General features: G+C 40.4%; 1 protein-coding gene across 3 annotated transcripts; it reads right to left on the reverse strand.

The window, feature by feature from the left end:
* Window positions 1-1,017: 1,017 nt before the first annotated feature.
* PM20D2 (peptidase M20 domain containing 2) lies at window positions 1,018-14,898 on the reverse strand. Of its 3 annotated transcripts, XR_009744574.1 has the most exons (8): window positions 14,334-14,898; window positions 14,104-14,252; window positions 11,738-11,880; window positions 8,666-8,820; window positions 7,215-7,350; window positions 5,509-5,644; window positions 2,987-3,094; window positions 2,189-2,207 (listed from the first exon to the last, which is right to left on the reverse strand). XR_009744574.1 is itself a non-coding variant. In XM_061460313.1 (7 exons), the coding sequence occupies exons 1-7, from the start codon at window positions 14,790-14,792 to the stop codon at window positions 2,005-2,007; spliced, it is 1,353 nt and encodes a 450-aa protein (XP_061316297.1). In that variant the 5' UTR covers window positions 14,793-14,887; the 3' UTR covers window positions 1,018-2,004. The 3 variants fall into 3 exon arrangements, 2 of the variants coding, with proteins under 2 accessions (XP_061316297.1, XP_061316298.1); XM_061460313.1 differs by lacking the exon at window positions 5,509-5,644 and having other exon boundaries at window positions 1,018-2,207; window positions 14,334-14,887; XM_061460314.1 differs by lacking the exons at window positions 2,189-2,207; window positions 2,987-3,094 and having other exon boundaries at window positions 5,217-5,644.
* Window positions 14,899-16,529: the final 1,631 nt, after the last annotated feature.

A 16,529-nucleotide genomic window follows, 5' to 3' on the forward strand; every position in this document is an offset into this window, starting at 1 on the left:
CATAAACCACCTTGTTAACCCAACAGAACTTAATGAATTGTAACTGTGTCTGAGAACTAGCAGAATTTAAGTTAAAAATTGCAGAGAAAGTTCCTTTGACAAACCTTGGACCAATTTCAGTTGGATTTAGTATTCAACTTACAATCCTGGACACACCTACAACTCAAAGTCCAACCCTCACCTGTTTCATGTATTCATCTGTCAAAATTGCTTACTACTGAAAGCAAGGACACTGGTGTAAGGACAGGCCCTCTTGGAACCTGGAGTACTTACAGTCATGCTCTTCAACTAACTGGCTTGTAATACCAAACAAACCCCTTTAACTGCCTCTACTTCCTAGATAATCAGTTACTTTTTCAAAGGACACCGAGCAGTTAATATATTTAACAGTCTGTGTCCTATTACTACAAGCACAGAGACTGAAGTATCAGAAAGTCTAAAAACTGTCAAGTTGTTGTCTATGCAACATATAGAGGCTGTATAGTCATACATACAGTCATCCCTCTAAGAAAGGAAAGTCTCAAAAGAATTCATAAACAGCAGCCTGTGTTAAAAAGTGTGCAAAAATGCAGAGGGAGTGCACAGTTAAGCTAAGGAATCTGTTTCTTTCCAGAATTAGAAACTGAATGTAGAAATTAATAGAATATAAATTCTTATTAGAAATTCTATTAGAATTCTGGAGTTTACCATTTAGAGACTGGTTCTGATAAAAATTCAACTTCCTGGGGAATACAGTTTGCTTGACTACTTATCAGAAGCTTACTATAACACTTATGCTTAGAAAAACGTTAGCCAGTAAGCTGCTTTTTCACTCTGACTCAGCTATTTGTATCTGAACAAAAGATTAGTTCCTTCTCTACGTACTCAAGTGATCCTTTAAAAACTGAATTAGAAAAAAAATTCCTAACATGTTTGGACGCATACACCACCAACCTAGGTAAAATCTGCAATATTAGTGTTTCTGGGAAGCAAAATAACAAGGCTTAAACAGATTAACACATGGGAAGGACAACTGGCAAGACTTAACACATCTACTTATCTTACAGGATATGGGAACAAACAGGTTTGAGAAGCCAGGTACTGCACAAGCAATCCCCAGTGCAAACTTCTCAAGAGCTTACTGGTTTGCACACACCAGTTTAAGGTTAGCTTCATTTACTGCTTCACAGTACCAGGCTTGCAACTTTGTGAGAAAGATTCCCACTTTGTTAGCTAGATTTACAGAGATCCTTCAGATCAGCTAGGCTAGTGAACACCTCGTCTGCACACTGGTACTGCCTTAGAGTACAACTTAAAAAAAGGACCACATGCATTTCTCTGCAGTGGTTTAAACATGTTAATTTAAATAAATAAACATTCAGTTGCTTTCCAATTTGTTGATCAATGACTTCTCCATATCACCTCCAAAACTGTTAGGAGGCAAGCCAATGCATTTCAGGACAGTCAGACTTTAAAGATGCCATTTCCATACAAATGGTTCTGCTCCATTGCTAGCGGTTACTATTGTCAAAATCAGGCATTCTTCCAAACATACGCCCTTCTTTCCAGTGAAATCAGCTGAGGTTTTAAGCCTCTATCTTGTCCCAAGAAAAAGTGACTGGCCAGACAGAAATACTTCATAGATCTGATTCAGCCTTTGATCGCCAAGTGAACAGAGCTCATTTTAGAACCAGCATTTTCAGGTAGATGTCGTATTTCCCCTATAAAGAATGTTACTTTAGCAATACATAGAAAATCACTGACAGGGAACTAAACACTCATTTTTTCAACACTGCAGCTTAAAGATGATGTATTTGTTTCCAGAGTTCATCACCATATTGAATACAGCAAACATTACAGATAGATGAAATTGCACACTTTTGAAAGCAATGATACTGTTTGCCTTTCCTAAAGTTCCCCCCCAAAATTGAACATTTCTTCAGCTATGGGTTTATCCAGCCCCTTCCAGGATTTAAATACATCATCTCCATGAAGTCAGTCCTACTGAGAGAAGCTGAATAAAGTTTAATGGGATGCACACACTCCTGCGCCAACTCCAGATTCTTTGATAGGTTCTACTGGGTTTATTTGCCCCTCTTCTTTTAGCTTCACCTGTCTAAAGTCTTCCCTGACTTCTTCTAGAAGACCTGGCTTGAAAATGACATCCAGTGCTGTCATTGCCAAAGCTTTTGCTGTGCGCAAAGCATAGAACTGAGCATTCTGTGACCCTGCAGAAAAGTAAGAGAAATTTCAGGTTAAACTACTACTATTAGACACAAACCACTAGCATAAGGCATATTCTATAAGATCTTCAAGTTTCAATTGCAAGAACAGTTTCTTAAAAATCTACTTGCATGAAGTATGTCTATTTTCTGATGCCTCAAAACAAGTTTTCACATGTAAGTACTCAACTTTCTGCTACTGACATAAATAAGACTGAAATCAGAGAAGTGAGTGTTCACATTTTCCTTTTTAGAAAATGCAGCCTTTTATACTATATTTCCCGAGTATCGTGCTTTAAGGAGTAAAAATTACTTTCACCTTTCGGTTCATGTTTAGAAGCTCTTCTGAATACGCTGTTAGGGATAATCCCTCTAATTTCTTCTGCCTACATGGCATACTAAGTCAGGCTTTTAGCACAAGGAGAGGTCATCCTTCCCGCATACATTCAGCTTTAAACACACACACACACACACACACACATTCTACATTTTGTCAGCTCTTTTCTGCAACTCTACAGTTAGCTAATTGTCCATATTCAGCTCAGATCCCACCATGCTTGAAGAAAGCAACTCCATTTCACATGTAGCCACTTTCAGATCTAGTACTTACATTTTTGTACATTTACTACACAGTACCTCTGAATACCACAGAAGCATGTGAAAGCTTTAATCCTCTGTAACTTTAAATAATTTCTAGATCTGCTGTAGTGAAAATTCAGGAAGCAGTCACTACAAGGCACAAAGGTTCCAAATACAAACCTCTAGCCCTTTTCACTTCCGCTCACCTGCAGCTTCTGTGTACTGCTCAGTATGATTCAATGCATCAGAGCCAATATAAAAATAAGGATGAAGCCCAGGGACTACAAATGTAACATTTCCAAAGTCCGTGGAACCTAGAAGCAGAATAGAAATTTTCTTAATGAACAAGTGTTAAAGAGCTTCAACTGCTGTAAGAAAATGTATGAAAGATACATCCAGCCCCTATCTAAAATGTAATATCCTTTACCCCAAATACTAAATTAAAAGCATACCAAGTGAGTCATCCATACAGAAGTCCCCATCACCAATATGTTTTCCCTAACTAGCAATCTTCAGATGCTGCTCTCTACTGTGCATATGACCAATAATCAGTTACTGGACTGCAGGGAAGATTTACCAGCATGTCCCTATTCCATTTACTGTTGAGTTTTTAACAAGCATCTCCTGAGAGTAAGCTGTTAATTCAGAAACAATGAAAGCTACAAACCTTGTGAGGACCAGGTAGTTCAGCTATTTTCCTGCTACAGCCACTTTTCACCAATATGCAAATATTCAGCATTAGGTAGGGGACTCTGAAGTACGAACAATCTATCTTTAAACAAAACCAGATTGAGGACAACTATTTTTTTCCTGTGCCTTTTGATTATTCTCAGTTATGGAAATCTTCAGCAGCACAAACACTCCTAAAATAACAAGATCAGACTAAACTCCAGACATAATGCTGGTACTTTGTAGACATAAAATTCTTAATAGCAACAGTGAAGACTTTAATGCTTTCATGCCTAGCTAGTGTTACGTTAGCTACTGGTATCTCACATCTCTGATTCCATCCAGAAGCAGTGGATCCTTCACAGTAAACCATCCAAGAGTTTGCAATTACTTCCTAAGTACCCCCCCACCTGTTTTTTTTCTACCCAAACAGGCAACCCACTATTTGTTAAAACAACATTTAGAAGCCAGAGAAATCAACATATCAATTACTGTGAAATTCAGATACCAAAGGAAGCATTGTTCCACAGTGGGGGAAAATAGGGATTACCAACTAAGATCTCATTTAACTTTTTTTCAGGCCAATCAGAGCTGCAAGATTTATTGTTTTTTTTCTTTAGCAATGCCATTACACAGTGACTGTTCTTAAGATTTAAAGTTATTTGTAACACATCAGGTAGCCTCCATATCACAATACTTTATGGAGAGAAGGTATCGCTTAAGGATTCAGTAATGACGCGATTGAAGGATATAGATTTTACTTGGAAACATATATTTATTAAAAGCAAGTCCACAGAGCCTACATTATGTGATCAAAGACAAGACTAGCTTGCTATTTGCTCTGCCTACAAGCTGAAGTGGCAACACTTGTCCAAAACCATGATCTTTTCCCACACTGTATCTGTGTGCCTTTGGAGAAAATCCAACTCTCGGCACAGCAGCAAGTTATTTTAATTTTTAGTAGTCTACAGTACTGCCCCATTCTTCAGTCAGTCTGGAAAGACAAACCAGAAGTCTGGAAGTTCTGCCTACTTCAGACTAGGCCAAGAGTTCTAAACTTGCTTTACTAAGTCCTAATACACATACTTCTGGAAAGACTCTTGGCCTTTTTCCCTGCTCTCACTCAGCAAATGAAGCATTAAAAATTTCAGTGCATCCCAGCTCTCGGTCATGTAATTCCACTTAAATTTATGTCCATATCCAAGCGACTACCAGTTCACAAGTTATTTTTGCTGAACGTAAAGAATTTAAACTTGGTATTTTCTAGTAGGATGGAGAGTTTACCAAGCCAAAATCCAGACAGCTTTTTATGAACATGACACAGTCACATCTTTCCCTCTTTCAGAAAAAAAAAATGTTACACCCTTTTGTGGTATTAACTTAGTGCCATGTTTAAAACGTCAATTACTCCAATGGGTTCCATACAAGCATCTGGATCTGTATGCTTGGTAGAGATGTATGAATTGGAATTCCTTATAGAGGCATAAATAACTGCACAATTATCAACGCAATATATAGACTTGTGCACTGTCTTCAAAAGGAAGGTACTAGGGGCTCCAGCCTCTCAAAAATATATCCTGAAGCTGACACAGAAACCTCTTCAAGTCACTGAACACATAATGGAAATCAGTATTATCACACACAAGAATGGAAGGGAAAATGCAGAAGATTCCATGAAGCATTTATACACAGCCCCAAGCTTCAAAAGTGGTATTTTCAAAACATACTGGCTCCATAAGATCGTCTATACCAGTCTTGTGCATGAAATCCATGACTGCTAAAAATACCAAAGTTATTACAAATGCGGGTACCTCACCTAACGCATGCTAAACTAGGCCATCTGCTTTGGGAGGTAATCATTACCCTGGAGTTGAGCCACGCTACCAGCAGAAGGAGAACCAGGTTATGCCACCTGGTCAAAGCTAACTCAGATTCACATTATCTCACATCATCCTTTCTGTGTGCCAAATGAGCAGAGTGTGCACAAGGCACACAAAATGTAGTATGATTTGATGGATTGAAGGAATTCTTTGTAATGCTTAGCTGCCTAGAGCGATACCTGTGAGCAGACCGATACTAATACCCATGTAGAGGTGGCAGCGAGTATGCTCATCTGTTAAGGACTTTTCTGCTGCACAGACATGGAGAAGCAACTGAGCTATCTTCCTTCCCTTTCAACAGAAGAAACTGATATCCTAAAAGAAAACATTGAAAACCATATGAAAACTAAACAGAAATAGAGGTCTTGAAAAAGATGAGACAAAACATTCAACCCCCCCCAAAAAAGGGCAGCATACAAAATTCCACTCCTATGTCTCTAGAGATTGTGGTTTGTTATCACTCCTGAAGCCCCACTGCAAAAATTCAGAGAACCAGCTGTGGGAAGAAAATTCAGTAAAGCCTACTGTAGTGTGAGATAAAAAAAGCAGTTGCTCAAGCACATTCTGACATTTGACAAGCAATTTAAGGACAGGACAGGCATATGGGGAGTTTCAGTTTAAGCAACTTCAGAATTAACATTTTGCATATCATGTAAGTTACATATGAAAGCACTATTACAATTAGGTGTCTGTACTAAGCTCATAAGAAGTCCTCTGAATGCAAGATCACGAGTATTCACGATCTTCACCCTTAAACCAGTGTTTTGAGGGAAGCTACCACCAGAGCTCCAAAAATTTTCATTAAAGTAAACATTCTAAGAGACATTCCTCAGACCCTTTCTTAGGCTAAATGAGGAAAGCTGTAAACCTTACTTATACCACAAGGAAGAAAAAAGTTTATAGAGAACTCTGTCCCCAAGCACCAAGATCTCAAATATATTTTGCAGTTAATATAGAGAAGATTAGTGCTGTCATGAAATTGAGTAACAACTTTTTACTGAGAACAATCTCTTCCTTTTACCCAAAAAGGAAAATCTTTGACGTAAGTGGAGTAAAAATGTTTAGATACACAGTTATGGTCAGTAGTGAAGGCTATAAAATATCATCAGCAGGTTAAGACTTCAACAGAGCTCCTGCAGAAAGATTCTGAAAAAAAACAAGTTATGAGTAATGAGAAACCCACCTGACTTTTCAAGAATTCACACTCCTATTGCTTTAGCTCTGAGAGACCAAGAAAATGACATAGTTTGAGACACAGTCAAGACTCAGAAGTGAACACCTACTCGAACAGCACCCTTTGGAAAACTAATCTGTTGAACTCATGAACTAAAGTTAGAGGCATAAGATTACCTGTTAATGGAAATAGGTTTAAATTAGGGTTACTGAGATGCTTAAACTTCCACTTAAAGTCTCTTCAAAAACTCCCTCTCAAATATTAGCCAGATGCTAACAAATTTGTTTATATGTAAGCTTGGAAATATTATTAAACAAGGTTCATGAAAATAAAGTCCAATCTCCACTCACAGCAAACTAGGACTGAAAGCAACAGAATGGGCTGCAATTCATTACACATCCTTAATGTTCTCAGGAAGAGTGTTCTTCACTTTCCATCCTTCCACACCTCCCCCCAACTAAGCTGTTTTGTATTTGAAATATTTTCAGAAATCTTATCAGAAAATTACTATTGTTGGGAAAATTTCCTAGTTTCTACAACAAATACAGAAACACAGGCCAGAGGTATGATCCTTTTACGAGCTTCAACTTTCTAATTTGGCTGTTTCCTCTGACCAAGGTATGTTTAACCTAGCTCTATCCCATTCTTTTATACACTTAAGAGCTAATCAACTTAAGCTTAAATTGTAACAAAATGCCCAGATGGAGTTACCTGACAAACCATTCAAGATACAGTCTTCGGATATAAATTCTATTCCAAGCTTCTTTCCATTCTCCTTGTAAACTTTCTGCAGGCTCTTATTTGGAAGCACGTTGTAGTAATCATTTTCACCACCTTTTATTTCCACCTAGACAAAAAAACTTGAGTTATTAGAAGTTTTTCTCCAACTCCAGCCAGTTTAATGAAACCAATTTAAAGACCAGAAAAAGTAAATACATATCGATACATCAAGTCCATGTCAAAACAGACATAAGTACTAAGTTTCTTTCAGAAATTCAACATTCTGCCAAGTGTTACCCTTCATCAAAACAAAGCCGGTGTTCCATCAACTTTGCACTAGACAGCCAAATTCCAGAAGGGTGGACTTCACTGATATCATGTCCAAAAATAGGCAACACCTGTAACTGACTAAAAGTTTCCACTGCAGGTACTATTAAACTACACAGAAATCAAGTTAGGCCTTCACCAAATTTACTATTGTTTAGAACAGGTCCAGTACCACAGCCCTACCCATAAATGACTTTACACCAGCACGAAGTTTGAAAGCAAATGTAAAAAACCCATACCAATGTCAAATTTCAAGAGAGATCTTAACTTCCTGAAATCCTTTTCTAGCTAGAATGGAGAGGCCATACCAGTAAACAGCATGCAATACCTAAAACAGACCTTAAATCTCACTAACTCACATTCATATACACCACACCTATTTGTTCTGCTGAGCACTGACATTCTCTTCACAGCTGTATTAAACAAGCCTGTAACTACAGAGTAGGTAGAACTATGTATCTTAGCAATACACTGCAAGGTAATCATATTGCTGGAACCAGCTACAGGAAACATTTCCATTTACTAAAAGGAAATAAACAAACAAAAAAAAAAGACTGCTAAATGAATCACAGAATGGTTGAAGTTGGAAACCCACTCTGGAAATCATCTTGTTCAACTCCCCTCCTCAAGCAGGGTCATCTAGGGCTGGTTGCCCAGGACTATATCAAGGCAGCTTTCGAGTACCTCCGAAGATGGAAACACTACAGACTCTCCAGGCAAACTCTGCTCCACTGCTCAGTCATCACAGTCTAAACATCAGGAAAAACCTTGGTCACCATGAGGTGGGTGGAGCACTTGAGACAGGTTGGGGGATTTCATCCTTGGAGATACTCAGAAGACTACAGGGCACCAAAAAATCTGCTCTAACTGGTATTGCTCCAAACAGAGGCTTAGACTAGATGACCTCCAGAAGTTTCTCCCAACCTAGATTCTTCTATGATGCTGTGTCATTCTATTTATAAACCAAAGCTTGCTTAGATGGGACGCAGCAACAAAAGAACAAATAGTATATTCTGGCTAAATACCATGCAGATAAATGCTGCTAAGCCTCCATTTCCTATTCCAGCCTACCTTACCTTCATATATTAAATGCACAACCATTAATACATTCTTACTTTGCATCCTGTGGCCAGTGCTGCAGATTTGAAGCAGTTCTCAACCTTCTCGATCAGAACAGAAAGATCTTTCATTGAAGGGGCACGCAAGTAGAACTCCAGCTCAGTGTAAGAAGGAATGATGTTGGGTTTCACACCACCATTTTTTATTACACCTGCAGAAAGGGAAAAGTCATATTACCAGTGTTAACTATAACTACTTGATCTTCAGCTCTGCCATGAAACTCTTTGCTCAAAAACTAAATACATAAACAAAAACCAACACATCAGCCAAGCATGAAATACGAAGAATGTCAAAAATACAGTATGTGGATAAAGTTTCTTCATCCCATCAGATTAAGTGGAACATGTGTATATTTTTCAGCACAATTTCATTACATTCTTTGGTTAGACATCTGTTATAAACCTTAAAGCCAAACTAGCATTCGTAATTAATGCCCTGAAATTCAATGCAGAGTCATAAAGCAAGATGGCTGCCACTGAAATAAGATTTATAAAGGCTATCTTGGATTCCAACTTTTAAAGGTTTCCAACTTATTTTGCCAGTTTGGAGAGAAACTGAGTAAGTTGCACTGCCCAACAATACTGGAGCAATGTGCGTGTTGCAGTCCACAGAAAGTTCATTAAATTCCTCGTACTAATTCTTTAGAAATATTGGAATGTATAATATAGGTAGTTTTATTCCAGAGTGAAGTTTGAGCTGAAACTATTCCCTCAATAAAACATGTGCCAAGTACATAGTTTCAATTATGTCAGAGCCTTAGTACCTAAGTATTTCAACAATAAACATTGTAGACTTCCATTCTACATTAGATTTCAGTGCATTAACAGCTAGTTGCTTTCAACAGGGTGCTTTGCTTGTTTCCCTGGCCTCCTACCCTCAATTTATATATGTGGAGTAAGCTTTGTTTTCTGTAGAATCTGAGGAACTATCTACTTTAAATGGAAATACTGCTCAAAGCTACTGATGCATGTCACTGAAACCTGAAATGACAGCACTATCAGGAGGCAAATGGGCAACAAATCTTTACTTCTGGTGCAGAAAACCTATTAAGACTATGAACTCCCCCTCAAGTAAAACTTTTCACTCCCAAATAAAGTAAATAAAGTGCTGATTTAAACCACTATCAGTTCTAGTCCACAACAAAAGGAAAAGCACAGCAAAGGAACCAGCAGGCAATCGTGCAAGTTTGCAGGACACACACTGTCCATACACATTTGCTCAAAATAAGTAGCTCAGTAAGTAAACAATTTCCACTTGTAAACAGAACTGGATAGAGTCTGAGAGTATGTTTACACTTAAATTTCAAAGCAGCTGCAATAAGGACTGGACAGATTATCGAGCTTAAAAGTAGGCTGCCTGCACAAGACTAATAGCACCCAGCTTGCCCTTCTAGATGGAACTGTTTTGTTTTTTTTACAACCTGTTTAATACAACTTCTTAAATAGAAAAAGAAATCTACATTCCTGTATTTCAAGAGGGCAACATAACATTTACTCATGAAGTATCAGACAAACTCAAACCAACAATATTCAGGTACATAAAAAATGGCTTAGAAATTCCAAACTTCAGTAAAGAAAATTATTTCAGTTTCTGTTAGTGGGTTAAAACTAAGATTCTTAGGATCACTTCAGTCAGCAACTGCTGTTACTACAAGTCTACAACATGAGATCTCCAACACACAGTTCTAAAAAAAGCATTCCTAAAATTGAATCTCATTCTGACTGCTTATACTTTCCCAAAAGTATTTTAAGTATTTCCAGTTTGAAAACCAGGCTTATGACAGCAGATGCATCAACAAAGCAATTTAAGTTTTGCCATACTTCAGAAGTGCTACTTCTAGGACGCTTGTTCAGATAGTTAAATTTTTGCCACCTTATCCATGTAGCTTTTAGAAACTATGAAGAAAGTATTTAGGGGTTTATGCTTAGATTCAATAGAAGACTCGGGCACCTCCAACCTTAAACCTGCAACACTCTGCTTTCACACACCAGAGCTCATAATTAAGTACCCTCTTTCCTACAAAGTAATAGGATAGAGAGGCTATGCCCAAGGTGTGAAATTCAGTTGGGTATTGCTGCACAGCAAAACTGCAAACAGTCAGGGCTTCCAGACTCCATCCAGATATCCTGGAGAGAAATACACATATATATTATACAGCACAAGCACTAAGAGGCATAATGATTAGCTCAGAACTTCTGTATGTGTTTTTAGCTCATAACAAGTATTCCAAATAAACAGTTCTACATTCAGAAGTCCTGCAGAAATGGCAAACTTTCTTAATTTCAACCTGAAAAAAAAAGCTGTGTTGGGTGCAATAAGGGAAACCTGGGTTTAGAGATGAAGGGCAGCTTCCATGTCAACTTCTGAAACATTCTCACTGTACAAAAATAAATACATGATGCTGAAGGAGTATGAGTGAAGCTTAATGGTTAACATGTCTAATTACAAAAGTGACTTTTCTAATCTGAACTCTAGTAGATATTAAATACTACAATCCAGTGAACATCTAGTTGATTGGGCTACTAACTCAAAACTACAGGCTTCTGCCATCGCTCGGTTTTGTACTTCAGCAAATAAATTTCAATCACTCCAAACCCAGACACCCTTTCAATAAATATCATGTAATTAACGGAATGCCTACTACAAAAAATCCTGCAGTAACACTTTTTCGGAAGCATTTAACCTTACACCTTTGCAAGAACATGTACATTAACTATAAGGAATTCAAGGCCATGTTCCAAAATAAACTTAGCACTTCTTTTTTTTCTTTATGAACTGCAACTTCCAAGTGCAAACACTTAAAAATTGCCTAGCCTCTACCTAGGTACCACAGTCCTCTTTGGAATCCAACCTATAAGCCTATTTTCAGAAGCTAGTACTGGACACTGACATGATTTTAAAGGTGACCGAAAGCTATTTAAAAGAAATAGTGCTATTTCATAATACTTGAAGAGACTATAATAATTTAGTGCAATAATGCAATACTTTAAATTGTGGGATTTTGTAAGTTAGTATTTCAACAGCCTAAGCTCTTACTTGCTAGGCATTAGATTTAATTAAGATCTCACCATGAACTCTCCAGGTCGGTTTCATTTGCTGTCTTAAAACAGACAGATTGTTGTATGCAAGAACAGCAGCATCTAATGCATTAACTCCTTCCCAAGGATAAGCAGCAGCATGAGAAGCTTTTCCATAGTATTTCACAGTCACACTAGGAAATAAAAGGCATTACTTATTTCTTTTCCATTCACTGAAAAAACCTCTAAAATAAAAGTTCCTTTTGTTCAGAGAAATGTTTCAGTTTTGTGCAGAACACCACCAAACAATTTGCCTGGCACTACACTGGTGTAAAGTTGATATTCTTTCCCTGTACACCTCAAAAAAGCTGATGGAAAGAGATCTAATAATAAAGGCTATCTTCAAACTTCACAGAAGCCAAAATACTGCACCTGAATTTTCATGCTTTGCTTCATCTGAGGGCCATTTATATTAGCTCTACAACTTAATATTTCTAACTATATGAAAACTTTTTACATGAAAGGCAAATATTAAATACTGTTAACTACACGAGGTACTGCTATTTATCAAATACACAACTATTCATTTTTTGCCAGTAGCAGAGATTTTAACTAAATCTGTTTGTACTCAACAGTCAGTCTTTCATATTAAAAAAATCCATCTTCAAGCTCAGAGCTCCCCACAACTTTTCTCTTGGCAGAGAGGACAAGCCTAACTTGCTTGTATTGCACAAACGCCAACTTAGCCACTTACACTGAGCTGACCCTCACGCTCTGAGCCATGCTGTGTTAATACTGGCACTTAAATACTGGACAGCAAAGGATACAACAAAGTGCACTGCTGCAGCAGAAAACACCTCCTGCTACTGCCTGCAACCCAAGTATGCCCTTTTCCATTCCTCCTCATCCTCCAAGACAACCATACATCTTATTCTGTGAAGTACAAGATATATTTAAAATTTATTATGATTATGAAACCTAGATAGAAAACTTATCCATTAAAATCCCAAGTATTAGACTGCAATCCCTCAAATCAACTCACAAAGGCAGCAGGACAGATCCCTAGATATTCTCCAATAAAAATGGAGAGAAGGTGACAAAGTCAAGCAGAAAGTCTCATTGCAGTTCTTTTTTCCCGTTCCAAGAAACTTGTGCTTATTAAAAAAAAAAGTTCTTTCAGCATTCCTTTTCTTGTACTTCTATTGCTGCACAGATGGCACATACTCTTAGAAAAACCCAACAGATTTTGGTGAAAACAAAACCACCCTAAACCAGTCTAAGAGTATCAGCAGAAGAATGTGGATCCTGTTTGACCAACAATAAATAGGCAGATTAAGCAAAGGATAAGCAAAAAAGAATAAGCAAATTTTGGCATGTATCCACCACAATTATCGCACTGTGCTAATTTTACCATAGGCACAAACCAGCTTCCAGAGGCTGCAGATACAGTAGTACTAGCAATTTAGTGATTAAATTCCTTGGAAACAACTAAAGACCAATTATATTATCGAAACAGCCCTTGTACCTTTGGAATTTCATAATTACATAAATCATGACAAACTCAGTACTCCAAGCTTTCGGAAGTAGTAAGTTGTTTCACTCTTCAATTCCATGCTGCCTCCATATAACAGTTTAAAGGTTATCCAGGACTTGCATCATACAGCAGAGTCCTACATCCATCACCTCTGAAAGGAGATTTCTCAATCTTAACTTATCAAACTTAAAAGGCTATTGCAAGAGTTGAAATGAAGGGAAAGATAAAATTATCAATGAAAACTGCATTTTTAAAATTATATAGACTTAGGGTACAGTAACCAAAAAACAAGTTAGGATAACTCTTGGAAGAATAATAATACAATAAGAATACAATAACCAGTCAAGACTCTTCAGAAACACAATGATGAAATATAACAGAGAGGTAGCTGGATAAGGAAGACTCAGTGTTCCTAACCTCATCTGTTTTACCATAGAAACTTAGCAGTAACAGAAGCACTTTCAAAACTGATTAAAATAAAATGCATACAGAGGACTACATGACTTGGTGAGCAGGAAAGAAAGGAATTATCATCCATGATATCCCCTTCAGCTGCCCTCTTTTTTTCCTTAACGGATGCGATAATGGATGTTCAGACAGAAACACCCTGAAACATCAAAAGAATGGATTTTTTGAATACATGCAAGATTATCCCAGTGCAGTCAGGGACCTTTAACACTAGGCTGAACATTGCACTCCTGAATAATGGCTCAAGAGTGTCCAGAACTCGTCTCCTTAGCTAACTACAAACACTTAGCTCATCTGAAGGGCACTTGCAAGGTCTCCAGCCCTAAAGCTCAGTCCCTCCCAAAGCAGCTCCCTTACTGAAGGAAGAAAAGGCTAGTCACAAGCCCGTCCTTTCCACCTGAACGTGCTCACTCACTCATGCTCGGCCACATCGGGCAGGTAAGCTGCGTTTTCTTGCGACGGGTGTGCCATAAAAACCACATCCATGCCATCAAACGCTCCAGCGTTTATCAGGTCTATTTTGCCTCCTCCTTGCTCTTCCGCAGGGGTGCCCAGCACCGTGATCTGCAGCAGAAACGCAGAGTCAGGGCACGCCCGACCCACCGGGGCCGAGGTCGCAGCCTCCGCCCTCGGCGGGGCTCTCACCTGGACGGCGGCGGTCGCCGGCTGCGGCAGGCTCTCCAGGGCGGCCTTCAGCCCCAGCGCGGCGGCGGCTCCCACCTCAGCGATGAGGTTGTGGCCGCAGGCGTGCCCGATGCCGGGCAAGGCATCGTACTCGCAGAGGAAGGCGACGCGGAGCGGGCGCAGGCCCTGTGTCGGGGGGGCGGCTGTGCCCCACTCTGCGCGGAAGGCCGTGCTCAGCTTGTAGCGCGGCTGCACGGCCCAGGCGGCGCCCGGCAGCTCCCCGCTGGAGAAGAAGCGGGTCATGGTGTCGTGTGCCTGGTGCTCCTCGTAGGCCAGCTCAGGCCGGCTCCAGATGTCGCGGCTCAGTGCGCTGAGCCGCTCCGCGTTCAGCTCCACGCTCTCGCACGCCCGCTGCTTCAGCATCTCTAGCTCCGGCAGCACGGCGGCGGGGCCGCCCTGCGGCGGGTCGTGCGGCCTCATGAGGGAGCGGCGGGGCGGCCCCAGAGGCACCTGCCGGCCGTACAACGATCCGCAGCAACAGACCTGCCCGCCAACGTGAGCCGGCGCCCTCACTGCCCCTTTTATCGCCTCCTCCGCTCCGCGGTGCACGCTGGAAAACGTAGTTCATTGCCCCGGCAAGGCCTGCAGGCTTCGCCTTATCAGAACTACCGGTCCCAGCGTGCCCAGCGGGCCGTCGAGATGGGGCCCGCTTCAGGCTCTGCTCAGGGCGCGGGTGGCAGCCGTGGGGTCGCTTCGTGCCTTTCACCGCTGAACTGAAACAGCAGGCTCAACACACTGCTTGCACACCGTGTCTTTACCATCAAAACAAACTGAATTCAGCCTGCACCCTGTGTGTTGTTTTCCACAGATCGCATTCAAGTGCGGTGTCTGCCATAACACTGCAGGGCTTGGAAAGCAACACCTGATTTTCTCCGTTATCTCCTTCATTTTTTCAACTGGAAGCCCTCTTTGCCTGCTTTTTGTTTCCTCCCTTACGGGGTCGGTCTCCTCTCCAAACTAACAGGTGATAGGGCAAGAGGTAACGGCCTCAAGCTGTGCCAGGGGAGGTTTAGACTGGATAGCAGGAAAAATTACTTCACAGGGAGGGTGGTCAGGCATTGGAACAGGCTGCCCAGGGCAGTGCTGGAATCACCGTCCTCGGAAGTGTCCACAAACCGTGTAGATGAGGCCCTCAGTGACATGGTTTAGTGTTGGTCTCGGCAGTCCTGAGGTAATGGTTGGACTTGATGATCTTAAAGATCTTTTCCAACCTAGTGGATTCTATGATTCGTTTAAGCATGGTAAAGCTGATGCCATCTGCAGCACTGCATGCACAGCATGTGGTCTGAGCCTCTGCGCCATCCAAGTGCAGAAAGCTCAGCTCTCTAGTGAAGCGTTGGACTTGCTCCCCATATGTCACATGGCATGTGGGTGCATAGTTATGTCCACAAAAGTCCAAGCAGTAATTACCTGTGGTTTTGCTGACTTTCATAATGACCTATGATCAGATGCATGGTTTTGTGTTGTTTTCCTTCTCTGAAGCTGCTGTTAACAGGGCATTTGTTTAAAATGTGCATGTATCACTAATGATAGTTTATCAGAACTTGAATGGGTTTGGAGTTTTTAGATGCAAGCCAGATAGCAGGGACCTTGCCTATCTAACCAACCCATACCTGAAGTCAACAGGAACAAAAGGACAAAATCTGGTGTTTTTCCTGTATTTATGTAATAACCAGAAATTCACCTTTTGTTCATTTTAATCATGGTTTATCCACTATATCCTTTCCCCATGACTACTCTTGTCACCTGAAAGGTGCTTTGCTGTGCTGAACTGCAAGTTTCCCCCCTCCACAGAGGATGAGGGAGGTCCTTTTCCCAGTGACACCCAAACCCTACAGGATTCTCGGTCACTCCAAGCAGAGTTCAGGTTCCCATGCCTTATATTTGTCACAAGCTATTTTTACTCTTGTAACCCACTTCGGCAAGTGTTGTGGTTGTGGCCAGTTCTTTCCCTCTACTCCAGATCCTTCCAAGTGGAATAAAGCCACCCACCCAAAAAAACATGGGCTGAACTTTCAACTACCATGTGGGTACATGCAGTTTTTATTTTCCAGCAGTTGTAGGAGCACACACTCAGCAAAGGGGGTCACATAATTCAGGTCTGTTTGCTCAGGGATTTCTAGGAAGCCCTTTGGAGCAAGCAAGGTGTTCCCAAAG

This window comes from Pezoporus flaviventris, unplaced genomic scaffold (genome assembly GCF_033815535.1).
Source record: "Pezoporus flaviventris isolate CSIRO_AGI_PZ_B2104156 unplaced genomic scaffold, CSIRO_AGI_Pfla_v1 ptg000031l, whole genome shotgun sequence".
NCBI classification, from domain to species: Eukaryota; Metazoa; Chordata; class Aves; order Psittaciformes; family Psittacidae; genus Pezoporus; species Pezoporus flaviventris.